Raw genomic sequence first — 25661 nt, 5'->3', positions numbered from 1 at the left:
AGTTGGGCAAACCTTTGTAAAAAAAAAACAGCTTTTTAAGTTGGCACAACTTTCACCCCAAAGTAAAAACAAGCAAATAAACATTTATGTGCTGCAATCATGAAAAAATGAGGATGTGCTCAACATACATTGTTCCATATGTGAATATGTGTTCAACAGAAGGTGGTTGAATCACTTAAACATACAGTCAGCTGAAATAGTAAGTACACCCACTTGCACACTTTGTCTCTATGTGCATATTTAGTCTTAATTTCAACAGTGAATCAATTTTAATTAACTTAACGTTTCTGGTGGTGAAAGTCTCTGGATACCTACCCAAAGAAGGCATGCATATCACTGATTATACTTTGATTGTAAAACATTTGTAATTCATTTGGTATTACGAACTTTACTCCCTTTTTGAATAAAATTCGTAAGGCAACATGTATTTGAGGGATTATTTCCTGGCGGAAGCTTCCATTTCCTCCTGTGGGTGTCAGCTCCTTACAATTGGTTGCTTGTAAATTTTGGTGATCTTGGAATTGAAGCTTATTCTTCTGTTGTACTCATTGTAAGACACTCTGGATAACGGCGTCAGCTAAATCTTAAAAAATGTTAATGTAACTGTCCACTCCACTCAGTCCACAAACCATCCCTTTATGTTGCCAATAGTCAGTTGATTAGAAGTCACACGGGTCTCCTACTGCCTTAATAGAAAATTCTGTGCCTTGTTTCCCGCTACGTGTTGTTTTATGTGTTGTTATTTTATTTATTTTTTTGCTTTTTTGTGTTGTTCCCCTGCCTCTGAGCTAATGATATCGTCACAGCTGATCGGTTAGCACTGATGTTCTCTGACAGCAGAGTTAATAGGATCTGAGATGTAAACACTGGCTTGGCTTCCATGTCAGGACCTGGAGGCCAACGGAAGGGACACACCGAAAGAGAAAGACAGGAATGGATTGATCGATTGATCAGTTTTGATGGGTTGTATATTGTTGTTGTCGTCTCGCTTGCCTGCTTCAAAAAGAGATAGATAGATAGATAGATAGATAGATAGATAGATAGACAAAACCACCATCAACAAAATCTGAAGTAACAGAATATCTCTTGGAGGAGTGGTGTTTAAAAACCCATTTCTAGTAATGTCTCAATGACAATATATCAAAAACGAACTCTTAAGATCAAGTTTATGTCACTACAAAGTCATTTTAAGAGTAACTTTGGTTCAAAGGATGAACAGTTAAAACAGAAGGAATAAGCAGAGGAGTGTAGAAAAATATGTATGCGGATCACTTTCATGAATACTTCCAAGCTGATGCTTTGAACCCTCGAGTCGCTCCAACAAGTATTCCCACATCATACGAACGCAGCATAAACTAGAGACACATTCAAAAAGGGAGGGGCGAGTCATAGCAGAGCATTACATGGAGGATGAAAGAAAGATGCGAAAGCAAGAAACACAGAATAATGGAGTTTGGACAGACGGTGTGAGAGGAAAAGGGGAGAAAGGAAGAAAGGGGAGAGAAGGGAAAAGGGCGGAGAGCAAAAACCGAACGCTCCCGGGATGACGACAGCCTGGCAGCGGGAAACCAGTCTATGAATAATTTTGGGTGTCATAGACTCATGGGTCATGGGACTTGATTGTCTTCCCATGAACCATGTGTGTCATTTCAGCTAATAACATGAAAATGACCTCGACAGCAGTGAGTGTAGACTTCATGGCCCTCAACATGTGACTCTGGATCTGATTTTGAGAGGAAGGTAAGAGGGGCAGAGGTGAAAGGAGATTTACTTGCCGACAAAGTATGCATCAGATGGTGACTTGACCAGCGAGAACGGATGGGAAGCCCCAAGATTCATTGTGAGAACGACTCCTCATGCTGTAGTCTACAGCAGTGGTTCTCAACGTGGGGTCCAGGGGACCACCAGGGGTCCTTGATGGGGTTCCAAGGGGTCCCCAGAAAATTGATGAATTGTTAAACTTCACCATTATTTCATTTACAAGAAGTTAACACAAGTAGAGAATGTGGAAGACTGTTTTGGTCATAGTTTCACTGTTATCTCTCTACCTACAGGACAGATAGTCATGGAATTCTGGACAAATTCTCAGATTTGGGTCCGAGACACAAAATGTCATCAAATAGGGATCCGTGGCCCTAATGCGCTTAATTAGGGGTCCTTCGTATGAAAAAGGTTGAGAATCACTGGTCTACAGTACAGAGCCAGTGAAACAGTTGGGGAAGTGAACAGCTATGTCTTTAATTCATGGCATGCAGTCCATCACCTAGTCCATCTCAAACTGTAAGGAAGCTTCGCTGTGCTTACTTACATGAGGAGATCGTTCTCTCCAAGACGACTGGGGAAGAACTTTCTCCACAAGGACACAAGTATCAACTTGGCATTCTTGGATTTGATAATCCCCCAATAGGCCCTTTTCACATCGCCATGGTAACAGCTTCCGCATTGAGAAACAGGTGCATTACAACTTCTCGTTGCCAGCTCTGGCCTTCACTAAATCGCTCCACAGCCTGCCCAAAATTAACATTGGTGAAGTACAAAGACTACTTTTGTTGACTCCTGGATCTAAACTAGAGAAAGGCTACAAGTTCTTCATCTAAAGTTTCCTCTTCGATTATGAAGGAGAGTTTTAGCTTCAGTTTCTCCTCGTCTACTGTCATCTCTTGGCAGTCTTCACCTCATTTGCACAACATTATTACATTATGTATCTAATGCTAGTAACCATTAAAATGTTGTTGTTTTTGTTGTCTTTGTTGGATTGGTTTGTCAATAAGTCGCAAAAATAAAGTTGCCACAGGAAGTTGTAATGCACCGGTTTCCCAATATGGAAGCTATTACCAGGACAACGTGAAAGGGGCATATGACAGGGGGAGGGTTAGAGAAATAAGGAAGAGAATTTTGTTAACCTTTATTTATCAAGGGAAAATTGACAAAGCACCGTGCTCTTTGCCCTGCTTCACATTCATACAGTTCCACAATTTCACACATTTCTTCTGGAGCAGTAGGGGGTTTAGTGCCTTGCTCAAGAGCACATCAGTGGAAGTTGTTGAGGGAGGGGAGACACACATTTTCCCAGCAAGCCTTCCCGGCAACCTTCCCAAGCGAGAAAGAGAGGGAGGGAGAGAGAGAGAAAGCTAAAGAACCATGACAAAGTGAAAAAAAGTGAATAGGAGCTACTGTTGGCTTCTTTGTCATTGCCTTAAGTCTGTTCAAATAACACTGGACTCAAATTATCTATAGACAACTTTTGTATAACTTAAGACTTTATTCTCTAGGATGAGTTCATTGCAGCAGAACAACTCTTGAGAGTTGAGCTCTGGGAAACTTCTGCGGGAAGCAGACCCAAGGATATAAAAGAGATCTTTGTGAAAGGAAGAGATATTTTAAAAGCCTTAGCTGGGACTGAGTGTGGAGTTAAGGGCCGAGCCTCCAGTGCCTTTGCCTTCTGCGCTCTCACTCGGCCACATAAGACATTGACTGACTCTCTCTTGTTCTCTCTCTGGATTTCTGTCTTTCTCATGCATGCTCTCTCTTTCTCTGTATCTCTACCAAATACTTTCTGTGTGTGCGTTTCAGTCCTTTATCTCTCTTTCCCTTTCTCGCCCTGCCTCTCTCGCTTTCTCTGTTTCTCTCTCATTACACCCACAGGAGCTTCTCGACGCCTTTGAAAATACACTTTTATAACTCTTGCTTAGCACTATGATTCTCAACTAGCATGGCAGTCTGCCAGGGGCTGCATCCTGCTGTGCTGAATGGAATGAACTTAGCTCTGCCCTGAGATTTTACTTCAACTATTGAACTACAATATATATGAGCAGAGCTATGTAGGACATGTCAAAGACATGTCAGGGAGTGCCCCTGAGCCAGAGCACTGAACCCCATGCAGAGGCATTCATTCACTGAGCCCTAAGCTATGGCAAATTTGCTGCATGTAATATCATTTGCCACCAAAACTTCCTAACCTGCTTATATTGACTAAGTTGCTGGTGACAAAGTAGAGCTATGACTGATGACAGACAGGAACTTATTATTTTGTCTGTGTGTTCAATTATTAGATAGAGGAAACATTGGTCCCGAATGCTCCCTTGATTTGATGTTTTTTTACATGGTTTCCCAATAAATTTCATTGATTTTCATTGATCTGTTCTCTACTACTACTACTACTACTACTGTTATAATGAATAAAAACTACAAGATCAAATTTGAACTCAGGCTAAGATACGGCAGGTTCCGTATACATTACATACCCGATTGACACCCATATTCAAATACATTTGTCCAGTAACGCCCGGTGTACATTCAACCATTTACACACATTTTAAATGTTGGCATGGTGAGCAGCAATAGCAGCATAGGCAATGCAAGAGAGAGTGAGCAAGTGCATTTGGTCGCTTAAATAGACCGCTTAATGCAAGGGGGGGCATTGGATATGAGTTGCAATGAGTAGTGTGTGTCATGTCTAGCAGCGTGACTCGAGCTGTCTGCCTGAACTAGCTTCGCAGCCTTCGCTTTATATGGCAAGTTCCATATACCTTGCATACCTGATTGACACCCATATCCCAATACTTTTTTCCAGTAACGCCCAGTGTCACATTCAACCGTTTACACAAATTTGCACATGTAGCTGCCCAGCGTAATTACAGTCTTCTAGTGCGGGCCACTGAGCAGCTCCACTGGAGTAATTGTGGTTAAGTGCTTTGCAGCCGAAGTTGCTGAGGGAGTGAGACCATTTCTCATTCTCTTTGCCCTCCAGGATTTTCCCAGTTGGTCCAGGATTCAAACCGGGCCGCATCTGTACGCCGACTACGCCATTGCCACCCAGGTATCAAAATGAATGAACATTAGCTACAAAGGTTTGACACAACCAACGTTTTATCTGTCCTCGTGGAAAAAAAGCCATACGGTGGACTTCATCAAAACTCATTTCAATTCCATGAGCTTATCCTTATAATCATATATTTTCTCTCCCAGTTAAGAGGATTCAGGCCCATTCTAGCTGCTCTTCGTGTTTGCGAGGTCATCATGTATGATAATATAAAGGTTTGTGTGATAATTTAAAACATTCAGAAATTTACCTCAGAATCTGGTTGCAACGCTGAAGTGCATCTTGGCACCAAAATGAGTCAAATACCTCTAGATTCACATTAAGGAAATAGTTTTTGGCCTCATCTCAGGTACAACAGAAAACGTATTATGCATTAGCAACATGATTCAAACGCATCAATCAATCACTCACAAGCAGGGTTGGACAGTGTAGCAGGTCTGTTACAGTTGACAAAAATTCTGTAATCAGATTGTAGATATACTTGTAATATACTATTATACTAGTATAATACACTCGGTGTACAAAATATTAGGAACTTGTTCCTACTGTTGTGCACAATCCATGTCTTGATTGCCAAGAGGTTTAAAAAAAAAAGCCCTGTCTCTAACCCATCTCCTCCTTCATCTCCATCTCCCTTTCAGGACTGAAGTGGATTTAATCAGTGAAATCAATAAGGGGATCACAGCTTTCACCTGGATTCACCTGATTAGTCTATGTCATAGAAAGAACAGGTTGCCCTAATGTTTTGTCTACTCAGTGTTTATTGAAAGTAACCAATCCTGATCTTAAATTTAATAACATATTCAACTCAAGTCACTTTTTGTTGATTTAATATACTGTAAATAGATAGTACAATTCATGTAATAATGATACGGCCTCCATTCTCAGTCCTTTCTTCCTTTGTCATATTCAAACCTGAAAATGAAAACATTTTGTTGCAAAAAAATTCCCATTTTTGAATTTTGAATAAAATTCTCTTCCTGTGTTGATTGAAGTCAAGTCAAGTCAAAGTTTATTTGTATAGCACATTTAAAACAACCACAGTTGACCAAAGTGCTGAACAGGCTTACCAAAATAAACAAATATAAGAGTAAATAACACATAAGAATATAAGAAAACAATAAACATAATAATAATAAAAGAATTGGGGCACAATTATAGAATAGAAGATGAAGTCAAGGTGTCAAGCTCAACTCGAATTAAAAGCCAACGAGAAGAGGTGGGTCTTAAGCAGCGACTTAAAGGTTTCTGGGGTCTGAGCAGTTCTTATATGAATAGGTAAGCTGTTCCAGAGATTAGGGGCAGCCACCGCAAAGGCTCGGTCGCCTCTGTTTTTGTGCCTAGATCTCGGAACATCCAAGAGCATCTGGTTGGTCGACCTCATTGCTCTAACTGGAGTATGATGATGCAAAAGTTCTGCTTGAAACTACATTGACATCAATTACCGAACCTGTATCAAACACCGTGGACAAGGACCCCCAGGGGCCAGTTGATGCACTTGTTTGTTTTCGCTATCAGCGTTTGATGTGGACTATTATCATTCATCTTTGCTGATGACATGTTAAAGTAAGTGTAGAGGGAAATCAAGTTGATCATAACTGTCATTTTCACTAGAGGAAAATCAACATTATCATCGGTGTCCCGCTACCACTCCACCAATCTCTGATTAAACCATTTGCATACCATCATGCCTTGCTTCCAACCTGTGAAAAGGAAATATAATCAGTTTGTTTTGGATGGAAATTAGATTTTACTGAACATTGTTTGTGTGAAGAACACAGATGGGAGTTGCTACCACCAAAATCTGAAAAAGTTATTTTTTGCATTTTCTGAGCAAAACTATTTTTCCTGGTTTTCCGGTTCTAAAGTATTTAAGAAAGAAAGTCCGCACACTCTAGATCCTTTTTGCTACTTTATTGTATAGCACCACAAAAGTAATGAAAAAGGCATATATTCGCCATCTTAAATAGACTAAACAATTCGCTCAATCAGGCCACCTGCAAGTCACATGATGTAGTCAAAGCCACAATCTCAATTCGATAATACAAATTTAAAAAAAATATAGCATACACATATCAAATATATACATATTTACAATGTCCATACATATTTATAAAGTCCAGGTGAAAATGTACCATACAGAAACCGACTGAAAAACCTTTGAATGCAATACTTTATTTGATACTGTTTCTTTGGTACTTGTTAGAAAAAGATCTGGATGAAGTTATTTTCAATGGCTAGTAGGAAGAATCTATTCTGGATTGTGCATAGGTGTTTGCAGGTTACAATAATCCAGGGCAGTGCTCCAAACTTGGTGGTTAATGGGGTACAACACAAAGACACAGAGGACTGAGCTGGGAAATGTGAGAAGCAGGTTGCGAAAAATGGAGTGGGGAAGACTGAGCTCCTGCCAGCTCCAGAATAGAAGTAGAAATCACTACTGCCACATGAATTACTCAGTTAGACTAATTGCTGGCAGGCCTTCAAACTGTGGAACCTGCTTATTCCTATTCAGGGTCAGGCTGGGCTGGTGCCTATCCCAGTATGCATTGGGTGGAAGGCAGGAAGACACCATTGCCAGTCCATCACAAGGTTAACACAGATAGACAGACACTGCGATTCATATCTATGGGCAATGTAGAGTCTCAAATCTGACTGACTGCCATGTCTTTGGACTGTGGGGGGGAAACCCAGGGGAACATGGTGAGAACATGCGAACTCCACACAGAAAGGACCGGGAATCGAACCTGGGTCCAGTCTTAACTGAGCTATCGTGCTGCCCTGCAATCCAGAAATGACCATCTAAATTTTGGGTATATTCTTGTACCTGACCGGACTTGTAGATGGAAATCAACACTCAACCCTAAGGTATGGCAAAGTCCCTGCATCTAATGTCATTCTCTATCCTAACTTTCAAAGCCGCTGATATCCATTACATTTCTCGGGACAGGGGCTCAACATTAAGGCTAAGTCACAATCCTGCATTCTCCTTAAAGTTCCCAGAATCAGAACAGTTTTTTGGTGAAAAGGCATTAGATTATTTTGCACCCTGGTCCTGGAACAATCTCCAGTCAAAGCTCCAGCGCGACCATTTTATTCCCCTAAATCAGTTCAAACAAATTATCCACAGTCTTATGCAAGATATGCGCTCCTGTTTCTGATCAGAATTGCGATCTTTTTTATTGTACATATTTTAATATTTTTCTTTTGTTGTACTGTCTGTTTTATTGTGTAACCCCCTGCTGCCATTTCTTGGCCAGGTCTCCCTTGGAAAAGAGATTTGGGATCTCAATGGGACTTCCTGGTAAAATAAAGGATAAATAAATAAATTAAAGTCCTAATTGCAGCGGCGTGGGTTCGAATCCGGCCCCTCTCTCTGCCCTGTCTTTCCTGTGCTTCTCCCTAGCACCTTAAAACTCCAGGATCAAATTTGGACTCCCTTAGGGTGAGGTATGGAGAGTGCCACACCTTGCCCTATTCAACTGATACACAGGAAAATAAGCTTTTTGGAATGCTCTAAACTCATAATCCAGCTCAAGATAAGCTTTTGCATCCTGTCAGTCCCAATATCGAAACTCAGATGACAAATTAAAAAAAAAAAAATCTTATCAATCCAATCCAATAAATCATTGTGTAAACAAAGCCAACAGTGGGTGCCACACAGCAATTACAGATTGGGCCGAGAGATTCTGCATTTGCAGTGTATGTACTGCACACTGCAGACAAGGTGTCCTGCTTCATTGTCATTCACGGCACACAGAGAACACACACACACACACACACACACACCCCAAATGAGGTGTCGTAATCAGCATGCTAGACATATCCTCCCACTCTCTTTCTCTTCTTCTGTCTCTCTCACTCCCTGCTCATTCTTTTTCTCTCCTATCTCTCTCTCTCTCTCACCCTCTCTCCCTCTCTCTCTCTCTCACTCACCAATGGGAAGATGTAGATCAGTGTGCGTGTCACATCCTCTCCGTCCCTATGGAGTCCCAGTGTGTCTCTACATGCCCTCCCTTTGATTCACACACACACACACACACGCGCGCACACACACACACACACACACACACACACACACACACACAGCATCCCATAATGTGCATGTATAATCAGATTACTGGTTACTGGGGCTTTCTGTCAGCTGTCAATCAAAGTGACTGTGGCCAGCTCAAGGTCACTCTGTGTGAAGAGGAGGATGGACCCTGCAAATAAGGCAATATAGTACAGCAACCTTTATCTATTCTATGCTGTTCATACTGTAGTTCACCTATTCTTTCCTCTTCCATTCATACTGTACTTGTAACTGTGATTTGTGCTCGTGTTCACTTTCTTGCCGGAGGAATTACACACATATGTCCCAAAATGTAAATAGTTTGTTTTTAGCAAAAGCCAACCTTGCTGGCTAGCTACCTTTCCTTACACCATCTCTTAGTTGTAGGAGGATCAGTAGATCTGGAGACTGGCAGTCCCGGGTTGGTCAGTTGCCAACTTCAATTTTATCCGTCTCCAATCCACCTATGAGGGCATCCAAAGAGGGACGTCCTCATAGTTTAGAGATGTTTAGAGCAGCAAATTTAAAAGCTTTCATGAACTGGCTATAGGTTGAATCACTATTGTATGGCATCAATCAGCAATAGAGAGTAGCAAAACGGACATTTATTCATATGAAAAAGTGGGGGATTATTACTTTAACATGCTATTCTCTTCTATTCTCTTCTATCAAGTTGCCTTTCTCAGGGCCACATTGACTTTTATAGAGTTGGACAGAGATAGAGATTCTATTCTATTCTATTCTATTCCATTTGAGTACTACATATACCCGCTAATGTGTGGTATGTGTTCTGCTAAAACAAAACCCCAGAGGAGACAATCACCACTCATTTTAACAATTTGGTTCGAAGTTAACATTCTCTCTTCTCTTCTCTTCTCGTCTCGTCTCTTCTCTTCTCGTCTCTTCACTTCTCTTCTCTTCTCTTCTCCTGTAGTTGTTTTGAAGACGACGAGCCTCCATGCGTTGAGGAGATCGAATATTCCACAGACGGTTGTCCTCCACTTAATGGAACTGAACTGGATTCAGATGTCAATGGCAACACATCCAGCGCCGAGGAAGAGGAAGAGGAGGACGAAGGGCATAAGGGAGCGAACCACAGCCGAGGCAGCATCTGCCAATCGCGCCCGTCGAGCATGAAGTCCCGCCTATTCCCTCACCTGATTGGACAGGGGTCAATAGAGACGCTAAATATGAAGAGGAAGACATGTAATGGCGTGAGCATCACCAATGGACAATACCTGAATTAAAGGGATATTTTTACATTTTTACATTTTAGTTGGTTACTTCCCCAGACACAGTCACATGGGAAGGGAGGGGAGTTTATACATTTGTCCTTCAGCTTTCCCCCTAAAAAATGGCTCCTTAGCATTGTTAGCATTCCTCACTGAAACGTAATCTCTTTGGTTCGGTGATTAACAGACACACATAAACGCCAAAATAAAGGAAATGCCTGAGTAAGTAAGTTATGTCTATATCCATCCTCACCAGAAACTCGTCATTTAAGGTGAGAAAAGATAAAACTTCAGTGATCCCTGTGAGGAAATTGTGTGGTTGGAGCATAGTGAGAGAAATGAACAAGAAATATGTATGACATGAACAAAAAATATATGAAATATAGAAGAGATGAGAAAAACATGAGAATATGAAAAAAATATTTGCATAGAGTCTAGGCGTGCAGACATGCATTGATTTGAGTGTTGGGGGCTCTGTTGGTGAATCCCATCACATGATTCATGTAGTATACGATGGTCCTCGCTGTTAAATGCATAATCACTATCCTTGTCTCGTCTTCAAATTTGTGCACCCATATGAAGTCATTCATATTCATATGAAGTCATTCAAAAGTCAGTGTCTGTGAGAAAAATAAGTGTACCTGAAAAACGGCTTTCAATGAGAAACGCTAACAATGCTAACAAGCCATTTTTAGAGCTCGACAGACAAATAAACAATAAAATACTTTTTTAGCATATGGTAATAGGTGCATGATAAAGGAAAAATAACAGACTACATTTCAAAATGTCAAAATATCTCTTTAAGCTTACAAAGATTTCATGAAACTGGCCTCTAACCTCATCTTTTCAGCACAAAGACCATCTCCTTCATTTGATATCTTCGATGTAGGTAATTGACTGAAATTCTCCTATAGCACTTAACAATTTTGTATTTTTACAATAACTATGAAAAGAAATACATACATTGATTTGTATAAGGAATTCCTTAATTCCTAAATTGTTTATTAATTAGAGATGACATCCCTTGCTGTGTGTACATACCGCCATCAACTCCAGCTCCAGTATTTTATGGGTGGTCAGCATAGACTTAATGGTAACTCTTGATAGCTCTCATGCAACTAATAAATATGAACAGAATAAATCCTTGAATATTGAAGTAAAATATGAACCCATTCTTATTTTGGTCATTTCTATAGAAAATTAACAGACTTCAGGTGACTAGTTGCTTGAGTTGATGTGGGTGTGTAGACAGAAATTGTGGATAACATACAGCAACTTTGGTCATATATATTTGGCTAGCTGAACTGTATTTTGAATATTGCTGCTGTTGTGTCTAAACCTTGTAAATCTACTTGCTTGAATTGATGTGTCGAGTAAATTTCAAGACCCTTCAGGTTGGCCATGAGATAGAGACTGACTTTTCACCATGACTAACACTCAGATGATTGGTGGTGCAATCCTCTACACTGAGTGTGTTTACATACACATTAATATTCCATTAATATTCTGGATATTCCGTTTATAACTTGGCACATAGCCAGGATAAGCCCATATTCCGAATATGAAAAATCAGAATATAGCAGGGATATGGTTAAATTAGCCGGTACATTCTGGCATATTAACACCATATCCCGCTTATTGGGTTTGGTCACAAACATCAAAATAACACGCCACTAATGAATACAGGTATATGAAAAATCTGATTACTGATCATTCCATGTGAGCACCATATTCCAACTAAGACCTCAACCAGGATTAGGCTCATATTCGGAATATTAATGTGCATGTAAACACACTCAGGAGAGTATATTCCATCTGTCGGCCAGTAACTGGAAAGGGACTGGCATTTCGTCTATGGTGCCCAGTGTGGCTGCTGGAGGGAACTGAAGAAAACCGACCTACTCCTGGGACACTACAGTGCAGACAACCCTGCATTCTGCTTTCTTGTCTGAAGAGATGAATGTGTGTAGGGGGGGTTTGTGTGTGTGTGTGTGTGTGTGTGTGTGTGTGTGTGTGTGTGTATCCAGGATAATATGCTAAAACACATATTCCAGTTACCTTGTGTAGGCTGCCCCAAAACCTAATCTTCTCAACTTCTTATCTAACTCAAGTTATTCAAAATGAAATCCATAATTTTAGTACATGGCATCAGTTGGGAAAATAAGCATTCTTGTCCTAATCCCCAAAAAGCTTACTCTCTCGAGATGTAAGATCTCCACCCAGCAGTAGTGATAAAGTGCATGAAAAATAGTCAGAGTATTTAATCTTGGCCAAGCACTTTGGCTCTTGTTGAACGATATTTATACAAATATATATATTTTCAATAATATATATTCTGTAGTTGTATTTGTGCATGACAAATGTATGAAATACATTTGGGTGTAAGGTGGTGCTGTTGCTTTAAAATGGTTTTAGGATTTAGCGTTTTGGAAAAGCTTTGTATAACAGGCCACCATAAGCATTGTGATATAGCTTTGCAGTGCCACATACATAAAGGATGTACTCGCTATTCAGCACTTAGAATAAATGTGTTTGTTTCTTGAATCAGATATGAAGTTTGTTTTCATAACAGTAAAAGTTATAAAAATGAATAAGTGAAATTTTGTTAATGGTGCTGTCATTTTAGGATTTAAGTATGTAAGCATTCATTGAGAACTATTGCTGATTTCTGGGTTTAAGTAGACATTAGAAAAAAAATGCCAACTGGAAAAGTAAAAAAAATCCCCTTAATACTGTGCATTATGACATGAAAACACACACAGCTTTGGTCTTCAAATTGTCATTAAGCTTGTTGATAGTTTTCACATTCTGCATGCTCCAATATGCATCATACAGCATGGTTATTGTATGTTGTAAATTACTTTTATATATTTTGCACATGGTAATAGATTCTGTTTCTCCTTGTCAACAAGCTCCATCTATTTGGCCTGATAAAGGCCCTGCTACTCAAACAGATACTGTATGATCAATAGATGGTCAGTTTATGTTGCCTGCAAACAAAAACAAGTCTCTCCATTTGCAACTATACATATGCAAGATTTGGGCAAAATCAACACTTGCCAGCAAATATTGCATAGGTTTGGAATTTCGACCCATCACCACATTGTTGATATAAAAAAAATTAAAAAGATTAAATAGATGCCAATTTTCACAAACTCTCAGTGCTCTTTTACTCCAATCACCAGTGTCATGGAAGTGGTCGTAAACAAGCAGATCATTGCAGCTTTGTCACATCATAATGTCACTCATAATTCACATCAGTCCTGGATGTATCCTTATTTAGCCATTAATCTAAAGTCAAATGTTTTTGGTCACAACAATCAGAAATACTGATTCAAAATGCAAATGAAGGTTCATTGATGTATTTTTTTGGTGTCAGAGCTTTAAAACGGTTTATTGCTAGAGGTCAACAAATTACTTTGTAAGTGATGGCTATTTGAATGTTAGACATTCAGTGTTCATTGTTCCTTGACAAGGAAATCTTTACATGTAAGTGGCCAGGCTATGTCTTCACACCATTAATGACAACCCTCGCCCCTGGAGTGTCTCTGAGAAAGGTTTCCTGAACCGACCATAAAACATATGCACCATTAATGTTTGATTTTACAAGTTCTGGAGTCTGACTGATGTCAACTTTCATCCCTGGACCTGGGATTACCAACACTGAAAGAATAATTCTCTCATTAGATTCTATTGGAGCTAAAAAAACAACAATAAAAAAACACAGAAGCTCTGAGAGAGACTTGACTTTGATGTTCTTTAACAAAACATCTCACCTAGAACAACACCAGAAAACCAGACACAGTATGCTAAAAAACCCCATACCCCTAAAACACTCACACTCCCTAGGCACCCTCACCCAAGCACTCGCTCCCCCCCCCCCCCCCCCACACACACACACACAGCTCTGAGAGAGAACATAACAGTTCTCTTTTTTGTCACAATGCTTTTTCATTCATGCCCTTTTACAGTCATCAGAAGCTGGCAAAAATGTGGTCGGTCTATAAAATATGAGGTAGAGTCATAATTTCAACAGTGCCAGTGTGCTCACTTGGTCCAAAAATAAATGCGGTCGCATTTTCAGTGCTGATCGTACTGTGGTCGCCAAGCTTCCACATTGTTGTCAGGAAAACTTGACTGTCCTCATTGTCTAGATAATCCTTTGAGTGGTGTTGGGTATCATTATGGCTTTATCGTTATGTTTTTATCGATGCTGATATTATCAATACCAATGCTCATATTACCTAGTAGCTACTGATAGTGATACTCTTACTGATACTCTACTCCACTGATGTAATGGTGAGTGACTGTAAGATAGTGATCCTGTGCAATGCTTGTCCACCAAGCATTACAAAGCATTAGTTCTAAAGTTTGTTTTATTATTTTCACTCTTTCTTTCACTCTTTTACAATTTTATTATTCTTTGGTGTTATTGATTTTACCCTACATTTACTCCACTTTTATCGCTTTTAACTTTCAGTGGCTTGCTGCCAGTGGCTGTAAACTTTTCCACTATCTTCAGCCTCGGACTGAGTTATGTCCTCGCTGCTTTCTCCACCTAAGTGCTTAGGCTGTTTGAGCCTAAACCAAATCATTGCCAAGCTTGAGGGGCAGATTTCTACACTGTACAGAATTAGAAAGGATGATGAAGTTCTGGGGCTTGTTTTTTGTCTGAAAACAAGGACGTTGTTGGCTTGTAGACAATCGTCCCATGGAGAGATCCCACCACAGACCATCTCCCTCTGCCTCCTGTGGCATCGATGGACTCAGAGGACTCCTGGATCGAGCTTGGAGCCAGGCCAAAGACCCTGGCATGTTCAACACCGATTGTCCCTCAGCCATGGTCCACTGTCTGGGAGGGAAGGCGGTTCCTCTCATCTCTCCCCTTGGGTCCTCCAGGCTTCTGGATTCTGGCAAGCCATGCATTATTTCTGGGCAGTTACCCTCTCCCCATTTTGGGGATGTGAAGTTCAGCTGTGTTAAATTGCTACACATCTGGCTTAAAGGATTCTGGTTATTTTCAACCTGGGCCTTATTTTCCTATTTTTTGCCATCATGACAATTGCTTGTGTTCAACATTTCATGACATACTTCACTGTAGAGCTTGACGTTGCTTTAAGAGTAACTGTACCCCGAATCCAAATCTGTGATGAAGCCTGACATCTAATGGTGAAAAGTAGGGTACTGCACTGGCAATCTGCTATTGGCTGGTCTTTGGTGCCAGGTGATGTCACCTTCTATAGAGTACAGGTGGTGACATGACCTGGCACCAAAAATCGGATTATTGCTGTCCATATAAACGTAGTCAGTGTTTTATTTACTATGGATTATTACTATTAGCTAACTAAAAATCTTTGCTTACAAAAATGTAATGTAACATATTGTATGGTATAATCAGTTGGATTTTTAAATTGAGCAGGTAACATTTTTTCCCAAAAGGTATAGGCTTATTGTGAAGGGATTGATAGTTTGATACAACTCGCTACTACTGGAGCAGGGCTGCATCTTGATTAGTATCTATGGATATAAATTATAATAGAATTATGGGCAAGAAGTCGCCTTGCTATTTCATTCGTTTCCCTAAATTCACACTACTAAACTTGTTTATTTTGATAAGGCATGTTACCTTGAATGGATGAGGATGAGCCGGTATTTTGAGCAAATGCATCCAGTACAAACTTTGCTGAAGCAGTCCAAAGCACTGTACTGCTTCAAATTAGCAACATGCTAGAGTTGAAGTGTTTTATGAGATTGTTCTCGATACACAACCCTACGTTTTAGGAGAGTCAAGTAGTGTCGAAATAGGTCAGTAAGTCTTCATTTACAGTAATTCTTGATTATGGACAGAATGTAATCTGATTTCATGTGTACATCCATTATAGGGCCTGTGCATGAAGATATAGGAATCTGGTCATTTTTGTCCAGATGTGTCCATTCTAATACAAATTGTTCTATGACTGATGCAGTAAAATTGCATCCTAAACTGCATTATAAGTGTAGTCCGCCTGAACATGGAATTCTCATCAATTCTAATATTCATCTACAAATTGCTAGCTAACACAATCAATTGACTGAAATGAAATTATGTCTTCAATTAAGACAAGACAGGACAATTAGTGGGTATAAACTGGTTTTCATTTTCTATCAGGTAATATGCGTGTATCTGCTCATTACCTCGTATGAAGTGGCTTTCTCATCAGTGGTGCCTTGCAAATACTTTGTACCTCTAGTGCATTTTATACAGTAATTGATATCTAACATTGTCTCCCATGTGTATCAAATGTTTCATGATGCTGGTGCTATCCCAAAGTCAACCCATGATGAAAAAGCATTGTAAAATGTCAAAACTACATGGGAGTTTCCTGAGTAACTGTCTTTTAGAGATACAAGGTTTCTACAGGGTTTTGACCGCAAGATGAAGCTGGTCTCTAGTGTTCTGGCTATTAGGATTTCCCAATAGAATCTGGATTTTAAAGGTTATTTTCAAATTGTAATCCATTACAGATTACGGATAACCTGATTAAAATTTAAATCTCATTACGTTCAGTTATCTTTGGAGAACATTGCCTCCAAGCTCCGTATAATTTAGAGTTCAGCAATTTATTCCAGTTCAGAGCCTGTAAACTAAATAGATAATAAACGGATCCAACATTGCAAAAAGCGCCTTTTTCCTTTTAAACATGATTCTGATTAATGAAGTATCTGTTCATTTCAAAGCATCTTTAATCCGATTAGTGAAGGTTTATTATCAAGGAGGTATGTAAATGTATTTGATAAGGTGAATAGTTTTTTACAACGCACATTTGCACACCCAGCCACTTTCTCCACATATGTACAGTGTGATATATAGCATTTATCTTAATCATTTTTTAGAATTTTTTTATGCATCTCATACTGTATGCATTTCTTATTATGTGTATATTCTCATATCATACACATTTTTCAGTGTTTTTTTTTTCTTTTTCTCAGTATGTTCTAGTGCTGTTATCTTACACACCATCATAATGCTGTATTATTATTTTTTTTTTCATTAATACATTTGTACTTAATACATGCTAGTGTAATTGTCTACATTATCTTTAACACCACCACCTCCCTTTTTCCTGAATTCTTTTTAAATGCTATTTATCTTTGTGGTATTCTATCATTATTTTGCTGCTGCAACACAACAATTTCCCCATGGGGATCATTAATGTTTTATCCTATCTAATCTTCTTATCAGTCCTCTAGTCCTCTTATCATAAAATGACCCACCAGAAACAGGCCCTGGACACATTCTAGAACCCGACCCATAGTTTGACAAACACTACACTATTTTCGGGCAAATCTCTTAGGTTGCTGATGAAGCTAACTTGTGCCCCATGTCTGGGCAGTAGTAAACGTTTAGATAAGGACTTACTCATTATTGGCCCATGCAGATACCAATTCCCCCAGAATTGGCTGACCCTGTGTTTTCATTACAGTGATTTATTGGTGTAATAACCCTTTAATCCCAGCCAATACCAGGGTGGGTATTTAACCCTCTTAAGGGCTCAGAATGGCAATGTTGTAATGACCCAATACACACAGATTATAAAACTATGTGTATGTCGTGTGTGTGCACGTGACTGTGTGTGTGTGTGTGTGTGTGTGTGTGTGTGTGTGTGTGTGTGTGTGTGTGTGCATGTGCTTATGTAAGCATGCATTCAGTCGTATGTATTCATGAGACTGAATAAGTGTACACATATTTATTTTAATGTATATCTCTCTCTCTCTCTGTGTCTCTCTGTGTGTATGTGTGTGTGTGTGTACATGCACACACATTTGTGCATAAATGTATGTGCTACCCACTGGTGCGTATTGATCAGCTGGACACTGTACATGAGATTCCATTACTGTAGACGCTTGGGGAAACTATAGTTTAGATAGAATCAGTGTGTGTGAGTGTGAGTGAGAGAGAGAGTGAGAGAGAGAGAGAGAGAGAGAGAGAAATAAAGAGTCAGCGTGTGTGTGTGTGCAACGATGTATGCAGTATGTGTATCACGTCATGGCCTTAAAACTTAACAAAGCATCCGTTGGTTGTCATTTTATTCGTTTGCATTATGGCAAAAATTTAGAGGCTTTGCAGTCATGTCACCAGTCTCCTAGCAACCAGCTCTGGCTCCATAAAATAATGTATAAATATATAGCAACCAAAAAGAGAGATAACTAAAAGATTGTTGTGGTGTGGCTGCCCAGACTGTCCGAGTCGGCTCAGCGTTGGCCTTGAATTACGGCCTGATTCTGGGCCAAATGATGTGGCCTCAGCAGCTGCATCCACACCACATGTGCTGTAAGTGGGCTAGCACTGGGCCACATGCTGCCGGAGTTGGGTAAAACCCGGACCAGAAATGGCTTATTTTCATTATTTGTAACACCCACCACTCCTACCCCACCCCCCACCCTGTCTGAAGCAAATAACACTATAGTCTGCATACATGCAAAAAAAAAAAATCTTTAATATAAATTAGAATCCATAACAATGTTAGGTATAGTAAGTAATCAAAGTCCAGTATGCTGCAATAATTGTAATTCTAATAGCAATAAAAATTGTTGTCACAGAATATTAACTATTGATGTGAAATAATTTTTTTATGTTAAATAAATGAGTTGCAAAATAAATTTATAAACAGTGGGCCTTATTTATCAATATTTACATGTGAAAGTCGATGAAACAATTATTTTAAAAGGAAATATGCATGGCAACTGTTGTTTGATTGTAAAGGAGTCTCTTTACAATCCAAGTTAGGGATGGCTTTTGGAGGGATGACGACGACGAAAACAGTCGATTCCTGATTCCAGTCGATTCTGACAAACGATTCTACTAATAAACGGAATTGGAGTCGACTCCTGTTGCAATCTCGACTCCAAACTCTGGAATCGAAGAAACTGTTTAATTTAAACAAATTTGTAATTCATTCATTCTGATTTAGGCCGATCTATACTAATCTGTGTGCGTTTGCCTTGGTCTGATCCATTTCACAACAAGTGGGGGGGTGGGGGGTGGGGGGGGTGGTGGCATTGGTTGAATGCCAACCAGCATAAAACTTACATTTTTGTGTTGATTTTCATTTGGAATCTGAATTGTTTTAAAATCAATTCCATCATTTCCATTAAAAGGAGTTGGAGTCAGAATCGACTCCTTTGGTTGTGGAATCGTCCATCCCTTATCAAAGTTAATGTTGAAAAGTGTTTGAAAGTATACATTTATAAAAGATTTCCATGCAGCAGAATTTGACAACACGCTTTAGAAAAGCCGTGAAAACAGCAACACGCGTGTGTGGATATTGGTTTATATCATTATGTCTCAATGAAATCTCCACATAGCACATTTTTAGTTTCAGGATTCTTTATAAGGTCTGATATTGCTTATTGCAGGTTAAATACAATTTTTGACATCTGTGTAAACTGACAAACCTGGTGGTCCAGTGCTAGTGGATGCATATGGCTCCTCTGTCTCTCTGTGTGCCTCAGTCTCTACCTCTAGGTCACGTTCTGCTTCACTGTCAAAGTCTTTATCTGTCTCAGTTTCTTGCTCCCCTACTTGCTTTGTCTCTGTCTTTGCCTCACCCTCCAGACTGGTCTCTGTGTCTGAATTCATCCGTTCTTGCTCTATCTCTCCAGATCTTGTTCTCTCCCCAGACCTCTGTCTTCCTTGTTATCTTTACATTTTTATTTATATATATATATATATATATATATATATATATATATGTGTATATATATACAGGGTGCGATTTGTAAAAAAAACAGAGGGGGGGATATTTTTGGAATGTGAGGCGTGAAAATGAAAAATACAAGTGCAAACCCCTATCATACACATATTATTGTTCCCCAACGAATTCTATCCATATATGTCCATATATATCATATATGACCATATACGTATGTCATATATGAGCCACACGGAGAGAGAGAGAGAGATTCAAAATTGATTTAAATACAGTCACTCCACTGTTACAACTGTCCCAGTGTACAGGGACGGTTGTAACACATGCCAGGGACGGTTGTAACATGTCTAAAATATACATAATAATTAAATCAGATACTCAAAATGAAAAAGATTATTTATCCTTCACATTATTGTAAATATTAATTTATTTTTTAAATAATGATAACATTAGAACTTAATTTAACTTAACTTAACTAACATCCTCAAAAAAATGTAAACATTAAACATGACCCACAAAACCTAACTCTAACCCACAAAATGGATTGAGTTTGAGGACAACAATCCCAAAGAACGGGGGGGATGGGGGGGGTTTGGTAGACTCATTCTGAGTCACAGTTGTGGCAAGTGTAAAAGTCACTTCCATCAGTGCAGTCCTTGTGTGCCCAGGCTTTACAGGACCAGCACTGGAGCCAGACCTCCCTTGACCTGGAGTAGGTCTCCAGGCACACAATGCAAAAATCATCTTCATCAGATGAGTCCTGTATCTTCTGCTTCTTGCTGGGTTTGCTTGCCTTTTTTTTCTTGCTGAAATTCATTTTTCTTTTCGCTTGAGACCTGCTTTTCTCAGCCTCCAGCTGTTTTTTCACAGGAGTATCTGTAAGGACAGCGGTTTCTCTTCTTTTCCTCCCCTTTGTGGTCTACTTTCTTGGTCCGGCTTTTGGATGTGGACGGATGGACCCGGGTGAAAAGGTCGTATCCATAGCAGAGGATGATGGCTCAGGCTCAGGCTCAGGCTCCACACATGGTGTGACAGGGGAGGATGCTGCAAATGGTGTGGAGGATGCCACCGGTGCCACAGTAGGTGTTGGAGCTGCATTCACTGCAGCTGCTGTGGAAGATGGAACCTCTGGTGTTACTGCTGGCAGTGGGCGGTCTGTGACTAGGGATGGTGCAAAGTCGTTGTCACTGAAAATATTTCTGTCAAAAGGCCAGATTCCAGTGCATGCGAACCCTGCCTGAATATTTGATGGTGTTGCAGCCAGGGGAAGGGCACTCTTCACAATGCTCGGCAGATCATAAATGGTCATTGTGACTCCTGGATGAGCTTTCATTCAGCTGTCACAGCAGTTGTTGACGAGCCTCTTCAGTGGCCCATATACACTGCGATCTAAGGGCTGCAGCTTATGGGAACAGTGTGGGGGGAATGAGAGGAGGATGATCCCATGGCTCCTGCAAAATTAATCCCCTCCACAGAGAGGTGGGAGGAATGATTGTCCAGAATCAGCAGCACCTTTGACTCCAGTGAGGACTTGGTGTGAGTCTGGAAGTGCTTGAGGAAGACCAAAAAGTCTTCCTCTGCATCCACCCAGACCCATTTGCTGTACCAATGCAGCCAGGAGGGCCATTGCTGGTAAAGAAAGGCTGGAACTTTTTGCGGGGGAATATGAGAAATGGTGGGATGGAATTGCCCAAGGCATTTACAGCACACACAAGTGTGATGAGAGTACCCCGTTCTGCAGACGTCACTGCGCCGACTTGTTTGACACCCTTTCTGGCCACAATTCTTTCAGGATTTTGGACAGTGGTGATTCCCGTCTCATCCATATTCCAGATGTCTTGTGCAGTAAATTTGTGTTTGGCCAGGACAGCAGACAGGTTGTCAAAAAACTTGTTGACATTTGTTTTATTGAAACTAGTAGCCCAGGAGAGGCTGGTAGCCTGAGGGCTTCGTATGGAAAGGGTAGGGTGCCTTTTCAAAAAAGCTGTAAACCAGTCAGCTCCAGCCATCCCTTTCTCTGCCCAGGTTTCAGGATAGTTGCAGTTGTAGGCCTTTGCTAAATCATAGGCAAACTTCCGTACCTAAAATGAATAAATTGTTGTGAATTAGTTATAGTATTAGAATAGCGTACATAATAAATCTACATATAGCCTAGGCCTACTCTAGCTTAATATGTAGCCTACCTCCTTTGGGCTCAGCCCATAGTACAAATCAGCTGCCTGCATCAGGTAGTTTCTCAGAAGGATTTCCTGTTCTGTGGAGAAAACCCTCTTGGGGGTCCAGTACCCTACTCTGGGAAGGGACTTGGATCCCTGGCCCTCCAGCCTCTGCCTCTTCTTGTGGAAACGGTACAGGGTCACATGGCAAATGCCATACGATTTGGCCACTCCCCTGACTGCTTTGCCCTGTTTTATCTCATCTGAGGCCCTCTCCAGCAAAGGAAGTGGGACTCCCCTGTCTGTCTTCCTCTTTCTGATATTTGGCATACTGTAAGCAAACACATGTTTCCACTGACTATTAGCATGCAACTGATTATCATTAACTTAGCATGTAATCTAGTTTATGTAGGCCTTTAGGTTTTTAAAATATAAATGAAAATATAAATGTACTTTGTTCAGGGACGGTTGTAACAAGGTGTTACAACCGTCCCTGTGTCACCAGCCATGTTTTAACCTCATGTGAACTAGCTTGATTGCTAGTTTGACAGATTTTAGCCATTTCTATTTTTAGCTCACAAAACAGTGATTCTAATAATACTTGTTTGGATTTCTAGACATTTGATCTCAGAACAGTATCCAAAAAATATATCTGATAGAAAAATTTAATTTTTACCTCAAAAAAGACACTTTGGCTGCTAACTTTGTGTTTTCAGATTTGGCTCCTTTTTTGTGAGCAAGAAGACAATCTAACTGAGCATGTTCAGAGTGAGTGTAATCACTCTAGCTTGTTTCTGATTGGAGGAATTCAAGGTGTTACAACCGTCCCATGTTACAACTGTCCCTGGTCTCCCTGTTGATGACGGACCTCCTTTTCTTTTTACACTTGGTCACCCTTCTTTTATCGACAGCTCTGCAAATTTATGAGCTGGAAAGAACGCACCTTCTATAATCCATGCAGGTTTTTTTTGGAAGTTGTTTGCACCATGTACTGTCATATTGGAGAAATACATGTATTTAATTTACTGACAGAATAAAACATGCCAGAGAGTGGGGGAAAGCGTGTCCCCACCTGCAATTGCATTTCATTGCGCAATCTAACTGTCGGGCATAGGAAATGCATTTATTTAATTCAGTCTGACCAGAAGCAGGGATAAAACGTATCCCCACCGGCGATAAAAATGAATGACCAGAGGGGGGGATATCAAAAGCAGAGGGAGGGAAATCCCCCCCATCCCCCCCATCCCCCCCGGCAATTCGCACCCTGTGTATATATATATATATATATATATATATATATATATATATATATATATATACATAGTGTATATATATATATATATATATATATATATATATATATATATATATACATACATAAAAGGACATTATGTTGTTGGTTTTCTCTTCCTCTCACAGGGCTGACTTGCAAAATAACATAAAAGTTGTGACAGTGTTTTATGACCAAATCAGTTGATCAGTTAAGATGGATAATGTCATTAAGCCTCTCCATAATAACGTTTGCTGAAGCAAACTGAACGTCACGTCAACAGTTTGGCAATGGTGTTCAAACATTGGTATAACATCAAACTACAAATACATTTTTCTGAACATTAACATTTGTTTTTAAAATTGTACGTTTGTGCAGTCGTTTTGAAACCATTAACTCACCTTTTCGTTAATAGAGCACTTGCTCTGGTAATTAGTAATAACTCATGGCAGCTCCACACAGTGATAGATAAGGAAAAGAACAGATGCCCCTAGCGCTCGAAATCAAGTTGGTCCATCACCTAAAAGGGGTCGACTATACATTTTTATACTATATTAGACTATACTTTCTGTGCCAAATTTTTTTTGCCTTCTGAACAATATTGCCGCAGTGATAGAACAAACTATATATTTCACACTTCCGTTAGGGAGGGTCCAGGCTTAATGTTACAGGGGCATTACCTCCCCCGGCCCCTCCCTGCCCCAGAGGCTTTATCTCACCTTTTAGATGCAACTTTGTTTTCAGCAGAGAGAAGCCAGTCCTCCTTGTAGCCTCTATCTCTGAATTTGGACAACATATGTTGTTTAGTTTTTCATAGTCTTCATTTTCATCACAGATTCTCTTTAACCTAGTGTGCCGACTGATAGGTAGGCTTTTCTTTAAGGAGACTGGATGGAAACTCCAGGCATGTAAAATGTGTTTTTGTTTGTTGGCTTGGTATACATAAGGAAGAGAGGCATGTGCCTTTTTACTTACATTTATGCCAAGAAAGCTGATTTCATCAAAGCTGTAGTTCAAAGTAAACTTAAGCCTACCAAAATAACATTAAAAACTGTAAAAACTCAAACAGGGTGATAACTGGACCTTCCCATAGTAAAAATACAGTACATCATCAATGTATGTTTTCCATGAAAGAGTGAAAGGAGGAAAAGGTTTTCTTTCTGGCTAATATAACACATGTTCTTCTAGTTTACCAACAAAAGGCAAGCAAAGTTAGGTGCCATTTTAGTTCCCATGGCTGTGGTCAGAGATCTGAAGATATGGACATCATTGAAAAAAAAAAAAAATCAAAAGTCATCAGTCAAAAAATATTGGCTAGAAATGTAGTAGAAGGTTTTGATGTGGTTCTAGTGTTGAGGTAACACTCCAATATGTCAAGGCCCTACTGGTGATCAGTGTTTGTATACAAAGATTCAATATCTAAAGTGCACGTCAACTTCTTGGTCAAGCGGTGGAAGTTCTTGGAGAAATAATAGAAATTGAGTACTATTTTTGATGTAAGATTTCAATGAATTAAATTATTTTTGAGAGATATCAAAATTAAGAACATCTTCAAGAAGTAGGTGCAGTTTAAGAAGGAAATTGTTGGTGGTGTCACATTTCAACTTTTCTTAAAAACATGAGTTCTCGAGTAGGACTACTTTGTCATACTCAATTGTACACAGTACCTTCAACAAGTCCAGTGGACTTGTTGTTTTCAAGTTGAGAAAGTGCTTTTAATTGATCTTTAGACATATTATTGTGAATAAACCTTCGCTTCACATGATTTCCAAATTCCTAGCGATCTACAGCTTTCAACTGAATGGTTTTTATTGTTGGTTGGAACAAAGGTGCTTTTAGAATGAAAATACTCTCTTAAGAGGAGCTAGGAGTACAGTCCTTGTTCATAAAAAAATCTTTCCTTGTTACATCTCTGAGAATGTTTTGTGAATCCGAGAAAAAGTTCAAAATGACTTACAGAAGGGGCTGGAATAAAGGAGAGGCTGAGTTCTAGTACTCAGTGTTGAGAGTAGGGGTCAGTTCAGTGTTACTCAGGTTGACAACAATTTCATGCATGGCCTTGACATCTGATCCATGGACAGCTGAGTTGATCCCTTCCTCTTGCCCTGCCATGCTCTCTTTGCTTTGAGATGTGGCTGGCTGGATGTCTGCTGTTCTGACGCCTTAGAACTGTCCAAAAACAGACCACTGTCCGAATGGTAAGGAGAGGAACGGTGGTGCTGTTCTTGTGTGAAGACGAAGAGGGAAGTCTTTCTCTTGTATTAATGTCTTTTAAATGCACCCACTGTTTGGTAGAAGATGTTTACTGTTCAGATACAGATAGGGACTTAGGTCCAGAAGTATGATTCTTTTTGGACCAGGGGTATATTGTATACCCCACCTGGTAGTCTCTCTCATCTCTTAAAAACTTTAAAAAACCTTTTCTTCAACTCCTTGAT

The 25661-nt window shown here is 39.8% G+C and overlaps 1 protein-coding gene across 1 annotated transcript in view; it reads left to right on the top strand.

The window, feature by feature from the left end:
• agbl1 (AGBL carboxypeptidase 1) overlaps positions 1-10123 on the top strand; it is a 192902-nt gene extending 182779 nt beyond the window's left edge. Inside the window, exon 27 of the mRNA XM_078283012.1 lies at positions 9811-10123. Within this exon, the coding sequence (XP_078139138.1) occupies positions 9811-10123 (313 nt within the window). The remainder of the gene's footprint in view (positions 1-9810) is intronic.
• The last annotated feature ends 15538 nt before the right edge of the window (positions 10124-25661 follow it).

The sequence above is a fragment of the Centroberyx gerrardi genome, chromosome 4 (assembly GCF_048128805.1).
Source record: "Centroberyx gerrardi isolate f3 chromosome 4, fCenGer3.hap1.cur.20231027, whole genome shotgun sequence".
Taxonomy (NCBI): domain Eukaryota; kingdom Metazoa; phylum Chordata; class Actinopteri; order Beryciformes; family Berycidae; genus Centroberyx; species Centroberyx gerrardi.
The sequence above is the reverse complement of the archived record's forward strand: the minus strand, read 5'-3'. Positions and strand labels throughout refer to the sequence as shown.